Here is a 20,725-nt window from a genome sequence, read left to right as displayed (position 1 = left end):
AAAATGTTAAAGCTGCTTAATTCTTTGGGATGTGTACTTGAGCTCTACAGTATATCTTGTTAAATCAGCTACGCTACACTGGTTGTTTTAAGTTATACTGGGAAGGAAGACTATTACAAGTGCTGTAACCAAAATGAAGTATTGCCCAAGGAAATTAAAGAGTATGCCTTGGATTATATCCTTGGTGGCATTATTTGTATGCAAATTTGATTTTGTTCCCAGTGCATTGTACTCTGCTTAGTTTTTAATGTCAGCTAAGTAGTATTGTGTAATATAAAGCTCTGAGGTCCTTGGCTTTGAAATGACAATAAAGGTAGCATGTGTCACAAATGTGTGCTGTTGTTGTACAAACATCAGCTTCCTGATTTGCCCCCCACTGTGGCTGAAGGCCTGTCCTTTCATACTGGAAGAAATTCCTATCGGGTGGACAAATCCCAGAACAAGTCTTTCTTACCAAACTGGCTTTACCAGAAGCGATGATGTCTGTTAACCAAAAGACTTTCCCAGTGTAATCATACCCATGAAATCTTACTTAGCAAGGGCTTCTGGTGTTGGCTGTTGCTTTGTGCTCTCTGGTAAGCTGGCTTGGATGTCATTCTTTTCCAGAGCAACTTCATGCCTCTTGCCAGCTCTGTGACCTCCTGGATCAGTTTGTGAACCTGATCTACAATCCATTAACAGGATGAATCTGCTGCATGTAGTGGGAGAGAGGCCACACTACTGTTTGACAGTTGGGAGATGTTTCCAAGGCTTCTCTAAAGCCAAAAGGCTTTTTTCCTAGCTGTACTTGAATGTTATCACCGTCTTCCATCATGTCATTTGACATGCGTGGTTCTGAATTGGGAGATAAGAAGCCTGAGAGAATTACCAGAGCAGAAGGTCTGGATCTAAGAATAGGAGGTCAGAGTACCAGGCCTGACAAGCTGAGGAAACATTCATTTAAATTTTCGTTTGCAATTTTCTGTTTAACAAACATCATGAAGCAAAGAGGGTTCCAGTTCTTTGTCACTAAGGTGTTGCACATTCACTCCCCATCGAAAGTAGCATCGGCTCAAGTCTTAAACCCATAAAGAGCTTTTCTGATTCAAGTAAGATGTACACCTTCCTGGAATTTTTTGGATTTAGAGACAATGTAATCAGATTCTCTAAATTTTGGATTATAAGGGAAAACAGGAACTGCTTCTTCTGAAGGGCAGTTTCTGCCAATAGTCAAGATGTGTGTTAACCACTGGAGAATCTTTGTGACTGTATAGTTGTTTGCATATATTGCATCTGTGTCATGGAATAAAATAAATGCCCATCATATTTTTACTGCTGTTCAGTCTGATTATATTTACCTGTAGCTATAATCAGGTGAATTAATGTGCCTTGCAGGTTTTAGGTCTCTTGGCACAACTTGAAGCTGTGGAAAAAAATCTTTTTTTTAACTGCAAATGTGAATGTGCCATCAAGCTGTAATAGTTGGTGGCAGGTATTCTCTTTCTTACTTGTGAAAGTTTTCTGCACCAGACCACAGGAAACCTAAGAGACAGGCTAACAGAAATTTTTTTTGTTTGTTTGGTTTTTTTTTTTTTATTACTCTGAACCATTCAGAGTGGATTCACTCAGCATTATGTTGGACCTATGCTATTTCATTTAAAAATAATAGGCACATTACAGCAAACCGCATTTATGCTAAGCAAGCTTTTCTTAGGATCAGGTATATCAGTCTTTTCCATCCCTGTCCATAGGATGCTTCTTACATGTTACCACTTACATATGGTAATGAAGAAACAAGCCTACCTCTTTATGTAAGCAAAGAGTTCTTGTTTGCTGTTGATACAGTATATAATGCCTTTTTCACAAGTTGCTGCAGGTGATACAATGACCTGCAGCAACTTGGGCAGGTTTTTTTTTTTTTTGCGTAAATTCCTCATCTGTAAAGGTAAAGGTGTTGCCATCAGTAGGGGCTTCCACAAACTTCCCTGTTGTTGTCCTCAAATCATAAATAGCCCAGGTTGAAACTTTACTTTAGTATCATTTTTGTCTTGATGCCTACATACATTTTCACTGGCTCAGGTCATGCACGTGTTGAAGTGTCCTCTCATCATGGTACAGGTTATCTTCTGGTTTCTTTGCTCACTGGTCTCTATCGATGTTGTCCTTTGTCTTAGATTTAATTTAAAAATGCCTTCACCAGGAACTGTCTGTATGTGTGTGTAGTACCATGAAAGTTAAAATACTCATTCATATCAGGGAATTTTCAGTGTGATGGTAATAAAAATACTAATGTCATATTTTTAAAATCAGTTAAAGAATAGTAAGAACTTTTATTTTCTGCTCACAGCGAAGAGTGGTAAGTTTCTTATACCTTCTGTATATGTATGTTAAAGAGGAATCTGCTAAAAACAGTGCTTATGTGCTTGTTCATCTGCACAAATATATCCTCTAAAGTAAGTATTGGCAGGTTTGCACAAAAAGACTTAGGAGCAGAATAATTAGCATTGTTCTTATTTCATTGTGCTGAACGGTGTACTTTTATTTGGAATTAAAGCTGTTCTTTTTAGATACAAAGCTGTTCTAAGTTAAATATTTTAGTCTAATTAAAGAGAACATGGCATATTTTGTACTAAACTACCCAAACCATGAATTATCACCATTTTTTATTTTAGTAACTAACTCTTAGGTTTCCTTCCAGAGACTTTTTCTTAATTTATTCTTGGAGCCTTTTGGGATGAGGAATTGATAACATTGCTGAAACATGTTAAATTGTCTCTCTCAGTTTTCATTATGTGCTGGTGAGAAACTCTAATCAATGCAAGTATGGAGAATACTTGCAGCTGCTTTCTCAGAAGCTGAAGTCCTCTGATCAATACTGTGTTCATTGGTATCTCTCTCTTAGCTGCTTCAGTGTAATGAACAATAGAAGACATATTCACATAAATGTGTCAGTAGCTGTTCTGACAGTTACAATGGAATAATGTGCAGACTAGATATGTTTGCCAGGTGTTGAAAGAAGAACTTGTAATGTAAATATATCGCAAGAGGCATACATTGATTTCAGTCCTAAAACATACAAGTATGTGCATTGGGAGAAGGTGCTTATACTTTTATTTTCAAAGGTGATAGTCTGTTTATTTTTAGCTAATTTTGATTTGTTGTTTTTTTAGAACTGTACATTTCTCTGTAATTTGTTTCTGTTAACTTATTTTTTTTAATCTTCTTTATTTTAATGTGTGCCTGTTTGCCCATAAAGGGATATTACTCTATGAGCCCTTGTGATGACGGATATGTAAGTGTCTATATCTTTATATCCTTTCACATTGCCTGCTCAGTCTGTCACAGTCTCTATTTCCTTTCATTTCACAATGTGTAACAATTTTCCATGCATTTTAACTTGTCATGACATTAACTGTATGGTTTATGAAGAGCCAAAAAATGTGCAAAATTGTGCTTGGAATTTCTGCATGGAGAACAGAAGTGAAGTTCTTTGTAACCTTATGGCTTTATAATACACATAACACAGCATGTCAACAAAAGAGCAGCTTTGTCCACTTTTACATGAAACACAGCTTCTTATAGCATGCAGAAAGCAATTGTTTCTTCCACATGAACATCAGTGTATATAGCATACAATGTCTCTAAAATGAGCCAACACCATCTGATCACACAAACCTTTGACAAAGCATATAAATATTATTGCTTAAGATAATACAGCAAATTGAGTTGTGCTCTTCAGAGGTGCGTTGTATTTTACATATTTGTATTTTTAATTTCTAAAGTGAAACTTATTTTCTGTAGTAAAGATTATAAAATTATTTCATACAATTAAAATGGATCCTTTTTCATTGAAAACTGAAAAAGCAAAACAGTATTCTGTGTACTGCCTATGACTTCTGTAACCCAGATGGAACTTTGTATTCTGGCAATATTACAAGTACACCATAAGTATCTAATTTTGCCCATAGTCAGTGCATTCTTTGGAAAGAGAGGAAATGAGTCTACTTCTAAGTAACTGGGTATGTAATCAATTCATAGGGGTGATTGGCACTAATTCTGAAAAATGTCAGTCAGTATCCCATAATCCAAATCTATATTTCAAATAATTCTATAGAATATAGATTCTATAATATAGAATACATTGTAGAATATCTAGAATATAGAATGTATTATAGAATATATAATATATTTCAAATAATACCTGTATTTCAGATAATCCATGTTTATATTTTTATCACTTTCTTTGGGTAAAATGAGATTTCCACTTTCAAGAAAAACTACTTTCTTTCAAATGTATTCATCACGTGGAATTACAGTAACTCCCATGGGCACTCAACTGCCCACTTAAAACAACATTTTCTTTTGAGAAATAGTTATAGAATTATTGAATGTAATGGACTATTCCTTATGTGCTGCTTCTTATCCTGATGTAGAGAATACTATCCACATTCACCTGTGTTAAAAGACCACCTGTATTAATCAGCCTGTTCATGCTGATGATGTGAATGGTCATAATGGGCACCTTTTGCTTGATGCTTAGCATTTGATTCCCGCTCATGGTCTGGTTTGAGATTGAGAAAAGTTGATTGCAAATGAGCAATTATGAATTAAATGATCTTTGCTAAAGAAGTTTTGCCCTTATACATGTAACCTTAGTTGAGTGTAACTTTATATGATGTAGAATGTAGTAACTTACAACACAGAGTTGCTTATAAAATTTTTCTAAAGCTATCTGACTCTAAGTCTGACGTATTCCTTGAATACGTAGATAGCTTTCAGCCTCCCCTCACTGCTAATATATAGTATTTTATACTTTTTTCTGACATTTTGTCTTGTCATTGCATTATCACGTAGTATTATAGTGTGACTTTCTGTATGTACCCTTCAGGTGTCTTGGAGAGCCTGTTTTATATGGCAAGTGGGAAGTTTTCATAACAGCATATCTAGTATAAATAAGAAAAAATTAAAAACATTTGCAGATCTTCTTATGAAATAAATTTGCATAGCCCCAGTAGACCTGCCAGGTTACACAAGCTCGAAGCCTACTCCATCCAAGGCTGCATGTAGGAGTCTTGTCATTAATGTATAACAAATGAGCTCAACATAAATTTTTGAGTTCTAGTGATATGTACAAGTTCACTCAAACTTTGGTTTTACTCTTCACATACTCATCACGTATCTTTGATTATTAATTCTGAATCTGCATTGATTATACACTGAATTCTTAGAGTGAATTTTCAGAGTGGTAACAGGACAGAATCTGGCTTTCAACTAGCCTTCATAGGCTATTAAGGCATATTATGAATATATACATCAAATAGCAGAGTGGAGTTGATTTGAATACAGAGCTACAGTATTTGATAAAATCAGTTGTGGTTTTGGCATGCACATGAAATGCATCTGTTTTCTTTTATAAATACTGATTTTTGTTTTTTTTTTCCCTTTGAACTTTTTTGTTTTATTCCATGCTGTTCGTATTCATGCCTCACTTTGTTCAAAAATGAAGGGCTGCCATCTGTGGCTAATCTGCCACAGAATTGTGACAGTTATTTGACTTAATATGGCACCTGGTTTGGCTTTGGCAAGAACCAACACAAAGATAAGTCATGATTCTACTGGAATGAGCTATGCTTGGGCTGTTGTTTCTTTTGTTTATTTCTTTTCCTTTCCTAAAGACACCTAGTTTCTGCATGTGTTTCAATTATGACAAATGATTCTGTCTCAGGAGAGGTTTTCATGAAAAGTATTTTGTTCAAGATTAAGTCCATGAATGCTGGGAGTCATGTATTGCAGATGAGTCATGTACATCCCATGTTCTTCACACTCTTTCATTTATTGGCATTTTAAGGAATACTGTTACTTAAAAGGTTGAATTAATATTTAACCTGTTCCAGGAAAGGTAAGACTGGGGAAAGGGCTTGGCAGAAAATGCTGAGGAAATACATGCTTTTTGATATAAGAAAACTGGTAGTAAAGAGGAGCAATGGAGACTTGGCTTTGTGGGGCATCATCTGATGGTTGACATGATGGATGTGTAATGAAGATACCTGTCAGCAGCACCTTTGACTCTCTTTTGCCTTTCAGTCTGTGGCCTTGGATTCATCACCTGGAGATGAAGATCGTAATATTTCTACTAACCTCATAAGAATATTAAGAATTTACTTTCTATAGAGTGCTTTGAGAGCTACGAATGGACATTGCTAGTGATTTTACTTGCTCTTGTCCAATTATTTAAAAACAGCTGTTATGAATAAGTCCCAAATTTCCAGCATCCAAATACTCTCTGTCAAAAACACAGCACAGTTGGAGTTTTTGCACTATTGCCACAGAACCGACAGGAATCAGTTCAGCGTTTAGATTTGAGAATGAACACCAGGAAAGAGAAGAATGGATCTATGAGTATCAAGAAACCAAAAGGCTGAAGTGGGCTCTGTTCTGCCCACTTCCAGACTTTAATATTAACTTTTTCCTCAGTTAAATGTCTCCCTTTGTTCCTAAAAATAATTTTAAAAGGCTTTGTGTTTTTACATGTATCTGCAACATAGAAGTCCATTGTTAAAAGCATATGACTGAAGTTTTGCAAAGAACTTAAAAAGAGTTTTGTTATTCATTTGGTGCTAGGGCAGGTTTTTCTTCCCAAGAATCTCTTGCTTTTGCTTTCCGCGGTAGCAGTGTGGTGAGAGTGTTGAAGACTGATTCAGCTGGCAACCCTGCCAGAAGTAATGCATGTAGAAGCTTGCTTTGGAGCTACAGAGATAATGGTGAAGACGATGACCTTTTTCCACTGGGTAGATTATGTGTTTTAAATGAAGTAAGTGTGCTGATGTGCCGAAGAGCTGATTTTTAGGACCCAACTGTATTTGAGGTGTGGTTTTCCTTTTGTTAAAGCTAATGTGCAAGTCGAGAAATAGAGCTTACCACAGCTTTTCAGGGTTAGGTTATGTAAAGATATTTAAGTCTGTAAATATCCTGAGATTGAGACATCTCAGATCCGTACCAAAGATGAGAAACAGAAACAAACAAACAAACAAGTACTACCTAGTGAAATGTGAAAGGAGGTGCTGAGGCCAAAGTGTATTTGCTTTGGTGGGCTGCCTGCTAGGGAATTCATAATGCACATTTACCCTTCCCTGCTTGTGTGGGACAAGGCACTTTGTGAGGTGGAGAAGAGCACTCTGCTTAAGGAATAAGAGTATTAAGCCAAGTTAAAATGAAATGTTAGGATGGATCTGTATTTTGCTTTTTTAATTGGAAATGTTTATGTGAAGGAAGCCATGAAATTTTCAGCAGAGTATGGGTTGTATTCCCCAGGCTTAATGTCCACCTGAGTCCATAATCCAGAGCTTCCTATTACCAAGACTGCTGCTTCCAACTCATCAAGTCTGCCAGCATTAAAAATGAGGCTTGGGGCTTGGTACAAACTTCTACAGCCTGTCAAGGGTGTGAGCTCAAGCTCTGTGCAGGGACAGGCATCCCTTGCTGCTGCTGCTGCAGGAGGCGGCGAAAGCAGCCAAGGAATGGGTGCAGAGGTGGTGTTGGCCAGTCTGGGGGTGAGAGCTGAAGAGGCCAAGGTATGAGGAGGAGGAAGGCTGGCAGGTTATAGAAAGGCTCTGAGGGACTGGGGTGCCCCATGTCTTTCCTCTTTAACGACAAGGATAAAAAGATGCGAAGTTGAGAGTCTGTGGTGAGAGATAGCCTGGATGTTAAATTGAATGATCAGCACTTAGTGGTACTGTATTTAGATCACTTGTTTAAAAATTAAACTGACTGAAAATCTCTTCAGACCCATTTAGCAATAGATGGAGAGTGTATGTTGCTGTCCCTCAGCACACTGCGTGGCTGTGTGCTTCACCAGGTGCCTCAGCTGTCTGACCCAAAGTAGTGCAGACCCTGAAATCACAGCCCTACGAGCCACAGGAGAGCTGTTGAACTGTGTAACAGCCAAAAAATGCCCTAGCAGTATTTTACTGGAATTCTTATTCTCATAAAATTGCTTAAAACAGAGGCCCAAATAAATTTCAAGAGGAAAATACTTGTACCAGAGTTATTACTATACTGTATCAGCTGTTGTTAACTTACTTTGCAGAATTACTCTGTCATAATCAAACACTAAATCTGTTAGTTTTCTGTTTGTGGTAGTTGTGCCATAAGCATTCGATTGTTTATTTGCAAAATAATGATTTTTAGCTCTTGCACACTGTCATTCACTGGTAGATCTTAAAAAACAACTTATTCGAGAGAGTGATGACTGTATCTGCCTTCTAGGTGAGAAAAATCAAGGCCCAGAGATGTCAAATGGTATGTTTAAATTCTGTCTGCAGTTGGTAGCAGAGTCAGGACTAGAAGCATATCTCCCGAGACCCAAGCCAATGTCTTACTGTGCCATACTGGATGAATACAGATTAGTTTATTTATGACTAAGCGCAGTCACGTGGGTGAAGGTGAAGAAAGGAAATCTCTGCCTGTGACGTGGTTGCATTCCTTCTGCCTGTCAGTGGTGCTGACCGTATTCAGTCAGATGCAGAAATGAAGGTGCAGTGGAGCTAACCCTGAAAAACTTTTCACTGTTTTGCCTCATTGAACCTGACGTAATATGAACTATATCCTTATTGCTTCCCTGAGAGAGCTTCCTTCCTCCTGTGCAGGTTCTAGACTGGTAAACTTGGGTCTGATCAGAAAAGTGAGTGCTGGACAAGGAAGTTCTCCATCTCGGTGGTCCAGCCCTCCGAGCTCCAGTGTAGGGTCTGCCTCACAGTGTGGTGCCTTTTTGGTGTAGGTAGACTACAGAGCCAAGCCATACTAAATGCTTTGCTGTGCTCCATCTGCTGGCTTAAAAAAGAGATTTGGGAATTAATAGGCCTTTGTACTGCTTGATCTGATTGATTTTTAAAATTCTGAATGTTTTTCCAATTGAAGTTTCTGTAGTTTTAAATTTATAAAAGCCTGCAAAATCTTAAACTTGCCAAATAGTATTATTTGTGTGTAAGGGTGATGCATGTATCTTTACCAATTATATATCTTTTAGTTAGATTTTGGTTGGAACACATGTTTTTCTTTCTAAGGTAGCAAAGAAGTGGTGGGTAAAAAGGACTTTACTGAGCAGCAGAGAGCTTTTATATACATCTATTTATTCTTAGTGACCTGCTCTTTTTCTTTTCTCACTACTTTTCTTTGTCTCACCTTCTCATCTGCAAGGGCTGTTATTTATTTTGCTTTAATATACTATAGTCACTTTCTTCCCCATTTCCTTTAATGGATAATGGTGTTGAGTAAGGTAACAAACATGATTTGTGATTTCATTGCGCACTCAGCCACCAGATGATAGGTTTTGCCTGGGAAAAAAGTTTTGTTTATCAAAAGTTAACTTTTGGTGCTTATCAAAAATGCTAAGGAAAATTAATACAGATAAATGAGGGGAAAACAGTTTAGGTAGATATGATACTTAGAAGGACTTTTCTATTGTGTAAAACAAACTATGATTTGAGAATTGCTGTCAAGACAGGTTAGTTTGAAGTGTATGACCTGTTAATTGTCTATTGTGTACAAGTCATTCATTGACTTAAATGTAATATAAAATGCTTTCCAATGTGCGTATAAGCTTATTTCACATCTAAGAGAGCAGTTCCTTGTATTACGAAGGATACCCATGAGGTAGTATGTTCTAGAATATGTCAGCTGGTGTAATTCAATATTCTCTATGGTATTTCATGCTTTTTGTCTCCTAAATCCCTCAGTTTTAAATCTGACAATAGACATCGATTATATAGCTCCATTGAAAGAGGCTAGCTTAGAAGGCCAGTTTTAAAGGCATAAGTGGTAATGCGAGATTTTTTTAGAAAGGGAGTAGGGAGATCAACACAAAGAGATGACACTGAATATTCTGCGAATATGGCATGTAGTTGACATCAGAATGCATGGTGTGAAGCACTCTTATGCCAGAATTGCTGCTTCTTGGCTCACCTACAATTAGTTCCAGCAAAAAATAGTTACTGAAACAGACAACTTCTATGTGGAACTTTTATGTAGTGTTGGTATTTTTAAATTTTGACTTGTTCAGCAGTGGTGCCTGCATATGCTCTGTGTCACGCTGCATCAGAGAGGAAATACTTGGGCTTAAGTGAGTTTATCCTAGGCAGAAACACTAAGAAAAGGCATGCTGTTCCATATTAGTTTTATCCATACTAGAATACATAGTCTTTTTTTTACATATTAATAGTTATATAGAGAGGTATGTATTAGTAGCAACAATCACTCTGGTAACATTAGTGTTGAAACAAAGAAATATAGCAAATTTGGATGCAGTAGTATGTGCTAGGTGTCCAGTGAAATATCATTGCAACTTTAAAGCATGAAAATTTTTGAAGTCAGTAAAAGTGCTTAGCAAGTTCTTCATCTTCCTCAGTGGTTTGGGGATGGTAGTTTCTACTCTTCTTATTAAAAATGCTTCAAGTGTAAGTAATTTTTGGAGTATGACAGTCTAGATAACATAGGCAGAACATAACAAAATAGGTTTTTACCTGTGAAACACTTTAAGGAAAAAGAAAGATAAACACTGAAATCCTCTCTTTCTTTAGCTGTGTTTGTATTTTGCAACATAAGTTTTATAGGAAAAGAACTGCAGAACCTCAGTGAAAGAATTCACTGTGGACCTTGTTAGTAACTTTAGTGTGAAATTTGGACTAATCTGTTGTGGTTTCTTTTTTTTTCTTTTGTTTTTTTCTTTCTCTGATCCAGGCTTCCACAATGTTAAGAGCATCTTTAGCCCCTGTGTAAGTATTTACTGATGAACTTCATTTGTATCTGTAGAGAAGAGAAGGGGTTTGTAAACTGCAGTGCACTGCCAGTTGTCTGCCAGTGGGAATCATTCCTCTTCTGTGTGCTTCCTCTGATCTCAGTGAACTTTGTATCCAAATACTGTGTGATCTGTATTCTTCTGTTGAGCAAGTTCAGTGACATCCTAATTTCAGCAGGATGTTGCTAATCCAGTAAATCTGCCACTCTACACCTGTGAGTTGGTTGCTGTATTTTCTATACTGTTTCCGCACATTACGGTTCTGTTGTAAGTGGTTTGCTTCTCACAAATCCAGGAAAAGGGGAAATCAGTAACATGGATTTTTGGGTGCTTCAAGTTTAATTTTTTTTGTGACTGATTTAAATTTTGGCTTATAAAATCAAATAGATATGGTAAGTCTGATGTGAAGGCTTAAATTTTTGAGACGCTGTTTTGATCCTTCTGTTGTTTACAAGATAATTAAAGGAACAATTATACATATAACATTTGTTTTGAAAAGTGGTAGAATAGGAAAATAGGAGTAAAAAAAAATAGTGGAATATATTTAAATATTAAAGCATTGACTGGAAGCAATTTTGTTAAGGGAAACTTTTATTGCAGTGTTAGAACCCAAAATAGCAAGATAATACTGGTGCATGGAAAGTGGTCCCTTATTAAGTCCTACATTAAGCCATCATAGCCCAGCCTGTAAAAATCCATTCAGCCTACCACCTTTGCCTTGGAGAAGACATGTCTGTGTCCATAAGGGCTTAGAGGTGAAGTTGGAGCTGCAGCTTGTTACTCCATCTGCTTATAACCATGTGCTAAGAGCCACAAGCTGCTGCCCTTATGCCTTTGTGGTCTACACAGGGCAAAAAAAGATGTTACTGTACTGTTTCGTGCCAGTAAAAACTTCAGATCAACAATTGGCTAGTTGTCAGAGTTTAGTGTCTGCAAGTTATGATGGTAAATGAGCTGCCTGCATGGTGAAAAAATAAATCCAAGTTTAAATAAAAAGTCTGTTGTTCTGACATGGTAACGGTAATAAAAGTAGCCAAGATATAAAAATGTGGAAGCTCTTTTCCTAAAGTAGGCTTCCTGTTTTGTCTCTTCTCACCTCAGTAACACCAGCTGCACTGAAAAAGGAGAGAGAGTTTTGATGAAAGTCTTTCCCGTTTTCATTGTAGGAAGATGCAGGATGTGCCACTGTTGCCCTCTTTGGATTATGAGAAACTGAAGAAAGATTTGATTACAGGGAATGATCGTCTCAAGGCCTTCTTACTGCAGGCTCTGCGCTGGGTAAGGGAGCGGGCCTCTATAGAAATAAATAGGTCCCTTCTGGAGGATCCAGAACTAAAATCCGTTTCTGAGCAAGATGATTGTTCTGGTGATCAGTTCAGCATTATAGGCAACTTTTCTATTTGTCAGTGGTGCTTGCTAAGGCTCTTGAGATGATGAAGAAAGCCCAGGCAGTAGGTATCTATTTGTAGCAGTGTCCTCCTCATCTGAGGAAAGCGAGATAAGAATTCCTGGGATCTTCAGTGGAAGTAATTTCCGATGTCTTTTCAAATAAATTGTTGTTTTAGACAGTTTCTTTTTCCATGTATTGACTTGTTTTAGATTTATATAAATATTGCTGTATCCAAGAAATACCTGACTAATCACCAGTTTTTCTTTATAATCAAGGTATTCTACAAGAGCCTACCTTTTGGTTGACTCGGATCATATAATGATATTTCAGAAAAATTAAAGGTGATAACAGGAAGTTACATTTTCCTGCTGAAAAGGAAGCTGATGAGTTCAAAGTGACAGACGTGAAAGATGATAATAGTGGAATTCTGATCCAGCTTCAATGTACGCTTTCACATGAAAAAAACATCCATTAGGTCTGACCAGTGGTTCATCTAGACTAGTACTCTGTCTCAGATGTTTTAGAAAAACAACACATCTGTAGCTATTAGGACTTTTTAACTTTATGGGAAGTAATGCTGGATCCTTCCTGTATGAACAGTGATAACAGCTCCCAAGTAACAGTTTTGTAATGGATCGCTGAGCTGAAGTCATTTCATTTCATCTCTTTCCTTTAGATCATTGAGGTTGAATTCCTTCACCCCATGAGAAAAGGTTTCTCAGCTGTGGGGTATCAGCACCTTTAAAATCTTCAGTGACTATCAATTCCCATTACCATTGGTTTATTTGACTGGTTTGTTTACATTGTTATTTATTTTAGCGCTTGACAACATCATATCCTGGAGAACAGAGAGACACTGTCCTGCAAGCCTACATCACTAATGACCTCCTAGATTGCCACAGCAACTGTTGTCAGGTCAGCTGGAAAGGGCTTTCCTCCAACTTCTGTGGGATACTGCGCATTTGTTTCTGTGAAGTGCTGATCAGAAAATTTTATCACACTCTAGAAAGGGGAAGAAAAAAGTAGTAGTGCCAAAATCATGTGATACATGTAACTTCTTCATCCCAGCTGTCAAATGTTGATGGTCAAAGCTTTGCATGACCAGAGCTCTCAATATAGATACAGTTCTTGTAGACAAGTGGAAGTTTGTCACCTCTCCTGGTGCTTAATGTCTGTGAGTTGAGCAGAAGCTTACTGAGCCCCTTAGGAGTTAGGTATTGCTTATCAGATGCTATGTCTCTTTTTGAGTGATTATGTATTTTTAGGTAATGCTTTCAATCCATTTCACTGATCTAGGTTAAGAACTAAATTAGGACTTCAGTCTCAATGCCTCTATGGAATATCTTATTATGCGCTTGTAATAACATTCAACAGTATTTCCATGAATTGTTACCTTTCTTTAGAAAGGGAAATTACGGGCATGTTGATTTTGAAAGGTTACTTCAGTCCTTGATAATCCAATACTATTGCTAAAAAAAGTGCAACTTTTTTTCATTTGTAATAGTGAATTTTGTGCCTATTTGCTTCCCCAGGCGTTTGAAGGGGGTGGGCCTACTTGTTACATTGTAGCTCCCATTGTCATTGCAACAGTAACTTCACTAGAAAAATTAAAGGGTTATTAAACCAATGATGTGGGTTTCTCCCTGTAAATTTCTGTAAGAGGAAAGTTATGCGTAAGTAATGCCTGAAGTAAAGCAGATTAAAAGTAGTTTGCAGTGTGATGTTCTTGGTAAATTACTGAGCTGCTTTCCCACACTCTTAGTTGTCAAACAAAAGCATTCCTATTCAGGTAACATTACTGCACTTAAGTTCATCAACAAAGTTAACAGATCTTTTTTGTAACTGACTAAATATTAATTTTAGATATCAGCTGTAACTGATAACAGTGTTGGTTCATTATAATTCTCACCCTGCACCATGGAGCTTAATGGTGTTTTAATAGACTGAGCTGAGGAGCTCTAATTTGCTTATTTGTTTATTTTCTATCTCTCCCTCAGCCCCCTGCCAATAAAAAAAGAAACTGAGAAATTCTAAATATTGAAGTTATTTAAGATATCAATATGCTTTCAGAGTTTGTTTGCTGTAAAAATTTGATTAAGTTTTTAAAACATTATAGAAGACTAACTTTTTTTTTTTCCTGCTTTAGTGAGTTTTTATTAATGTTTGCTTTCTTTTTCAGAGAAATGTCCTCAAATTGCTACATTCTAAGAGTGAGGTAGTCAGACAGTATATGGCAAGGCTCATCAATGCTTTTGCTTCACTGGCAGAAGGTAAAGATTTGCTGCAAAAAATAGTCAGCATTTTCATATAAGACTGGCTTATGGGTACTTCATAAATGCATGTCGCTGCATGTGGAAATTTAGAGCCTTATTTGCACCTTTTTTCTATGGATTCATTGTCTTTTGTTACATGCATGCAAAAAAGTTTTTCAATATCCAGAAAGTTTTAATTTTGACACTTTATATTCAGCATTTCTGACTTATTTTGATGATTTGTGGTCTGTGTGGGAACTTACCCGGGTGCTACCTTTAATATATAGTCTTCAGTCTCTTCATCAGCCTTAAAAAAAAAAAAAAAAAAAGAGAGAGAGAGAAAAAAGAAGAAAAATCCCTGTTAATTAAAGGTCCTGTAGACAGAACTGCTACCAGGCTGTGCAACAGTAGTTAGTGCAGCTGTTTTTGAATCTTCCTGGTCCTCATCTGAATAAATCTCTGTGCATCACTGCTATTTGGTTGCATAAATATGCGGCTTTGTATCTGTGCCTGTCCCTAATTAGCCCTTGGTTTGGTGCTACTTAAGGAACTAACTATTGCTAGGAACTGAAATCCCATTTAAAGTCAATAGCAGTAGGGCACCTAACTTTCCTGAACTCTTTGAATATCTCTGTTCTTTTCCTAGAGTATACAAAACTGTGATAGATCAGTAAAGCATGTTCTGAATGAGTAGTGGATTCTGTGTGGTACTAACTTGGTAAGTGGGGACTGCTAACGCCACACATGGCTGGATTGAATGCAGCTAGTCTGCTAGACAACTCATTTGTGCAGGTTTGTTTGGGTCTTGGCACAAGATTATGGCTTGTCAGGAAGAAACTGAGGTCAATCCTGCTTACTTTTCCAAGGAGAGGGAGCTTTTCTGTCATAAGCAGATATCTCAGCATCTGTTCTTTCATCGCTTTTTGCACCAGGTCGTGTCTACCTTTCTCAGAACCCAATGTTGCTGCGAATGCTGGAGGAGAGACTGAAAGCTGAAGACAAGGATTCCCTTACATGGGAGAATATTCTGGGGGCTCTGCAGAAATTCAGCCTCAGGTGATGAAAGCACAGCATGCAGTGGTGACAGCAGGAGAGGAAATGCAGGCTAGTTAGGCTCTGTTCAGGGAGGAAAGAAGAGCACTTGATTTTCCCATAACAATCATCAGAACCTCTGATGACTGATGAAAGCAGCGTCATTTATTATGGACGAGAACTCAGTTTTGCTGACTGAATTAACCTGACTTCCTACTAACTGTCAAGATTCAAGTAAATGTACATCTGCCATAGCCTTGTGTGCTTTTTATGTATTTCTTAATTGAACAAAGTGAAAATCTTAATGTAGGAAGTTCTGAAGATCCCACATAGAAAAAAAAGAGTTGTATTGCATTCCAAAGCTGGTTTTCATCATCCTTCCTGCAAGCATTTTTCAGGGATTTCATCCTCATCTTGTTGATCCTCTTTCCTGCAGCTGTCTATGCATGGGCAGTCTTGTTTCTTACTTTTGTACTAGCAGTCTGACTCAGGTGCCCACCACAAAAGAAATACCATGCAAAAGCAGTAAAGGACATGATGTTGCTCCCATTTATCAAATAAATATGATCTAGGAACACTGTTTTCACAGTACTCGGGAGTAATATTCAGCCCTGAATAGTTAACTAAATGTAAGGAGGTAGATGGATGTGTTTAGTTCTTGTTACTTTCATTCGTGTTTCTTCTACATTAAGATTGCAACTGTTGGGTGTTTGTTTGTTTGTTTGGGCTTGTTGAAGAATGAGGGCTGCTTTTGGATTTGCCTCACTTAGCATTTGTCTGGATGAAGCACGTGTAAATATGTTTTGGGTAAAATTCTGGACTGCTTCCTGACATGATACCTTATATATATGTGAGATGAAAGAGCATAAATCTTCATACCCTACTACTTGAAATCCTAAACCAATCTGAGAGAAAATTATTTTTCTATTAAAACAGTTGTTGATACCACAAGTTACTTTGAATTTTGGAGCTTAGGCCTAAGCTACTGAAAACTTTAAAGTTTTTTTTTACTTTCTAAAAGATAACAGTGAATCTTATAGAAGGTTAATTCCCAGATACTTGACATGAGGGACTCTTTTATTAATGTGTGGTTAGATGCTCCCTTGTTTTGCTAAGTCCATGCCATAGACCTACTGTAAGATCCTGGACTGAGAAGGTGTGAGCTTTCAGAAGTAATCCAAATCCCAAGTACTAAAACCAGGAAAATACCTGCTTTGACCTTTGTAATTTAGACTTACTGTCCATAAATAAGACAATAATGTGATTAAAAATGGTGTTTTTCAGTAAGACCTCTCTACCGGTGTATAGTTCTTTTTTGTTTTGTAAAGTGCAGAATTTCTGTTGTAGGAGATCACAGCTGACCACCTGGTACTTCATTCAGTATATTCTTTGAGGGCAACTACAGGTTGAGTTAAAAGAATATGTGATATAAGAATCTCTAGAGAAAAGAGCAAGTAGGATTAAGCGAAAAATCTTATTTGTCAGATCAGCAGTATGGAAGTGCTGTAGTGCTATGGCTACCTATGGCCGAAGAATTAATTTATTTTGTGGGTCTGTTCTGTGTAGCTGGCTTTTTTTACCAATTTTAAGACAACTGAGAGTGCAATTTTAGGTGGAGTTAGAAGCCTTAGAAAACAATGAAGAAACTTACCTCAGCAGTTTACAGGTTTAGAAAAACAAAACAAAATGCACAAACAACCCATCCAACAGCATTTTAGTCCTCTAACCCTGTGGGAATCTGCATCTTCAATTTCTTCAGGCTTTGTTAATTCCTTGGTTTAATTGATTCTGCTAAAATGGGTGGTTTGGGGGGTTTTTTATTGGCAGGCTAGTGTGTAGCAGGTAGATGAAGGAGGGTTTTAATGTGCTTATATTAGCTATAAATGTATTTGAAAGCTATTTATGATACGGTCTGATTTTTGTGGGCTTTTTGTTTTTTAATCCTAGGCGTGCACTGCAGTCGGCAATGATCAAAGATGGGCTCATTTTCTGGCTGGTTGATGTTCTAACAGATACAGATTGCCTGTCTGATTACACGCTGGAGTATTCTGTTGCCTTGCTCATGAATCTTTGTCTGCGAAGTGCAGGTGTCTTACATTCTGAATTACAACCTTATTTCAAGAAATGGATAGGGAAGATTGTAAATCCTTTTTTCTGATATACCTGGATTCTTTCAAGTGACTATAATTAGTAGCAGGGACTCACATAACCAGAGATATTTGAGTGTTACAGCCAATGCTTTTGAACAGATCTCTTTACCAGGAATCCCAAATGATGGAGATGAACTTGACCAAAATCTAAAGAATTAAAAGAACAGTTAATCAATGGAACCTTCTAAGATTTGATTCTTTCTTTGTATCCATATGTGAGGACTGCCATTCCTATATTCCAGGCCCACTTTTCAAAGGACACCTTTTACTTGTGTAAGAGATTTGTTTGTATAAATGAAAGTCAGAATGGAGTTGATCAGTAATGGCAAGAAGCTAAACCTTCACCTTGTGGAGTGAAATGCTTGCATGCTTCGCTTCTACAATGCAGATATTCCCCCCCCCCCAAGAAAACAAAGTCCTGTCAATGCCCAAGAGACTTAAAAGAAGCTTAAAGTAAGTTTCCTTTTAAAAAGGAAAGCAAGACAAGGGTGAAAAATTGACTGCTTGCCATAAGCAAAATAATGACTTTTTTTAAACTTCTTAAAATCCGTTTGTTTTGCATCCTGTCCAAGATTACAACTGTATAAATCTGGAGTAACTCCACTGATTTCAGCTCAGAAACAAGGCACAGTACTGCTCTGTGTAAATTCTATGTAGTACTGATTTTAAGAAGTAAGCAGCTTGATCCGATCTGTTGGCTTTTTTTTTTTTTTTTTTCCCAAGCATATTTGTTTTCTCCCTTTGCAGGGAAGAAAATGTGTGCAAGGATCGCAAACCATGTGCTCAAAGTTCTCTCTGATCTTCTTGGCCATGAGAATCATGAGGTATTTGTACAACAAACTTTGGGTTAAGGAAAAGGTGGAAAGAAAAACTAAAGATTAAAAAAAAGCAAGAAAGGCAGAAATGGAAAAAAGTGAATTGGTTTTGTTTCCCTTGTTAGACTCTCATGTAATTAAGTTGTGTGAAATTTTTCTAAAATTCACAATTATGTAAATTTTTTTTTCATTCGGAACTGGTCTTTCTAGACATCATTATGTCTTCTTTTAACAAATATTGGCAGCTAAAAATGCAAGTCTTTTAGATGCATAGTTACAATGCAGTCCATGTGCCTTCTTGATTGCAGTTTCTGATGCTATTTAAATGTCATCTCACACTAAATTATCTCAAGCTTAACTGGTTCATTATGTGAACAATGTGTGATGCAAGCCATTATGCAAAACATCAGGTGCAAAGAAGGAAATTTGCTTTTAGTTTTAAGGAATATTGTAAGAAAGCAGTACACCTGTGACATTCAAACCCTAATATCTTTTTATCTACCACTTCATTTAACCTGCCACTTAACCCTTTTGTAGTTCAAGTTTCTTTTCTGTCTCCAGACATGCTTGCATCTTAGATGCTGAATTAAACTACCTCAGAGGAAAATGCTAAAAATTATTAGTTATTTTTACCTAATGCTTTTCAGCACATCACTCTGATATCTGATGTCTGCTATACAGAGTATTGCTTCAGCTGTCTTTACAGAGGGTCACTTCTTTAATCATGGAGTAAAATTGAAGGCAGGAAAAAATGCAGGCAAACAGTGTATGAAGTTGAAATCATAGGGGGGCAGAATTTTTACCAGGATATTCTACGTTGATTCCTTGATGATTATGTAAGGTGCAATGAAGTATAAACTCTAGTGTCTGATGTTTATATACAGTGGTTTCATCATCAGCTTTTTTATCACTTCAACTGAAAATAGAGAATAAATTTGAATGAAGTGTTACTCCATGTTTTATGAACTAATTCGAGGATGTAGATCAGTTCTTTACTAGCACTGTTTTGATTAAGATGAAACTTGGCATACCTTTATTGTATTGTTTCACTAGCTTTGTTTTTATGAATGGTGAGAATTAATACAATACATAATAATAAAAAATAACATTCCAGTCCCTAGGCAGGAGTATTTAGAAATTGTTATCATACTGTTGAAGTCTGTGTCTTGGAATAGCCTTGAAACTTCTCTCAGAGGGTGCATTCTTACAACCTAGTTTGCACCAGCACAGCTGATAGGAGTTTTGTTATCGAAGTCAAAGGTAGAAGGGAATGCTCTTGGATGCCTGGGGAGCTTTCTGAGAAGCTGTGGAATCCTTGTGTAAATCCCAGTCCCTTATCTTTCCTTGCTTCCCCTGCTCCCAGCCTAGCTGCTCATTGTTCGTTTTTCCAAGAGTATAGACAGAGTTTTAATGTTCCAATGGTAACTGGCCAGTACAAAGGGTCACGTAAGTGCTGATAAAACTAGTTTGACAGATCTGGCTTTTGCTAACCATAATACAGAGCTTTCATGCTAGGTGTTTTTCTTCTGCTGCTGAGGGACAGTAACAGGCAGTAGAGTGAGAGGATGTTTGAAGCTGCTACAGCTTTTATCATCCTGCCGAAGGCTACAATGCCTGAAGCCTGCCTCATGCTGACAGAGTCTTGTCCCTGTTCATTGTCCTATTTTTGTACTGTCACTAGTGTTTGTCAGAAACTAACCCTTTTCTTTGTCTTTTTTTTTTTTTTTGAAGGCTAGGTCAATTTGCAAGAATACATTTTCAAAAGGGGTGGGGGGGAAGTCAGCATGCAGCAGTACTGATTTTTCAGATTAACCATATATCTGCCTTCTTAAAGTTTACTGCTTCCCAAGTGGAAATTTTTGCAAGTGCAGGCTAGCCTGGTTAAATTCTCTGAACACAGTTGTTCTGCACTTTCACTCTTAAATTTTACTTATAGTCAACTGGGGTCAATGTAAGAGTTTTTCTTAGTGGTATGACTATTTCTTCCTCTTAGATACAACCATATGTGAATGGAGCCTTGTATAGCATTCTTGCCATCCCTTCTGTCCGAGAAGAAGCCAGAGCAATGGTAAGAAGTGCTGCTTTGCACGGCACAAAGATCAACTCATATGCCAGAGATAGCATGCACACAGGTACCTGTTGAGCAGTGTGCAGCAGGGTTGTGCAGTAGGCCATAGCATTTTGAGAAGGAAATCCACAAGAAACCCTTCACCTTTGATATTCAGGCAGGCATGGATATATGTCTCAAACACTTTTGCCATATTTGCTGGTCTTTTGCCAGAAGTCGAACCCCAGCAGTGTGAAGGATTCTGTCT

At 37.3% G+C, this 20,725-nt stretch overlaps 1 protein-coding gene across 3 annotated transcripts in view; it reads left to right on the top strand.

The window, feature by feature from the left end:
* Positions 1-20,725, top strand: part of ARMC9 (armadillo repeat containing 9) — a 64,924-nt gene that overhangs the window by 19,731 nt on the left and 24,468 nt on the right. For 2 of the 3 annotated variants that reach the window (XM_042796013.1, XM_042796018.1), the window contains exons 10-17: positions 10,714-10,748; positions 11,938-12,049; positions 12,981-13,076; positions 14,341-14,431; positions 15,346-15,469; positions 17,393-17,532; positions 18,343-18,419; positions 20,404-20,478. In XM_042796013.1, coding sequence (XP_042651947.1) covers positions 10,714-10,748; positions 11,938-12,049; positions 12,981-13,076; positions 14,341-14,431; positions 15,346-15,469; positions 17,393-17,532; positions 18,343-18,419; positions 20,404-20,478 — 750 coding nt within the window. Of the gene's footprint in view, positions 1-3,235; positions 3,272-10,713; positions 10,749-11,937; positions 12,050-12,980; positions 13,077-14,340; positions 14,432-15,345; positions 15,470-17,392; positions 17,533-18,342; positions 18,420-20,403; positions 20,479-20,725 lie in introns of all 3 variants that reach the window. The other variant, XM_042796011.1, reaches the window with a different exon arrangement.

This window comes from Tyto alba, unplaced genomic scaffold, assembly GCF_018691265.1.
Source record: "Tyto alba isolate M040663 unplaced genomic scaffold, T.alba_DEE_v4.0 Super-Scaffold_10, whole genome shotgun sequence".
Classification (NCBI taxonomy): domain Eukaryota; kingdom Metazoa; phylum Chordata; class Aves; order Strigiformes; family Tytonidae; genus Tyto; species Tyto alba.
This window is presented reverse-complemented; position numbering and strand designations above follow the sequence as displayed.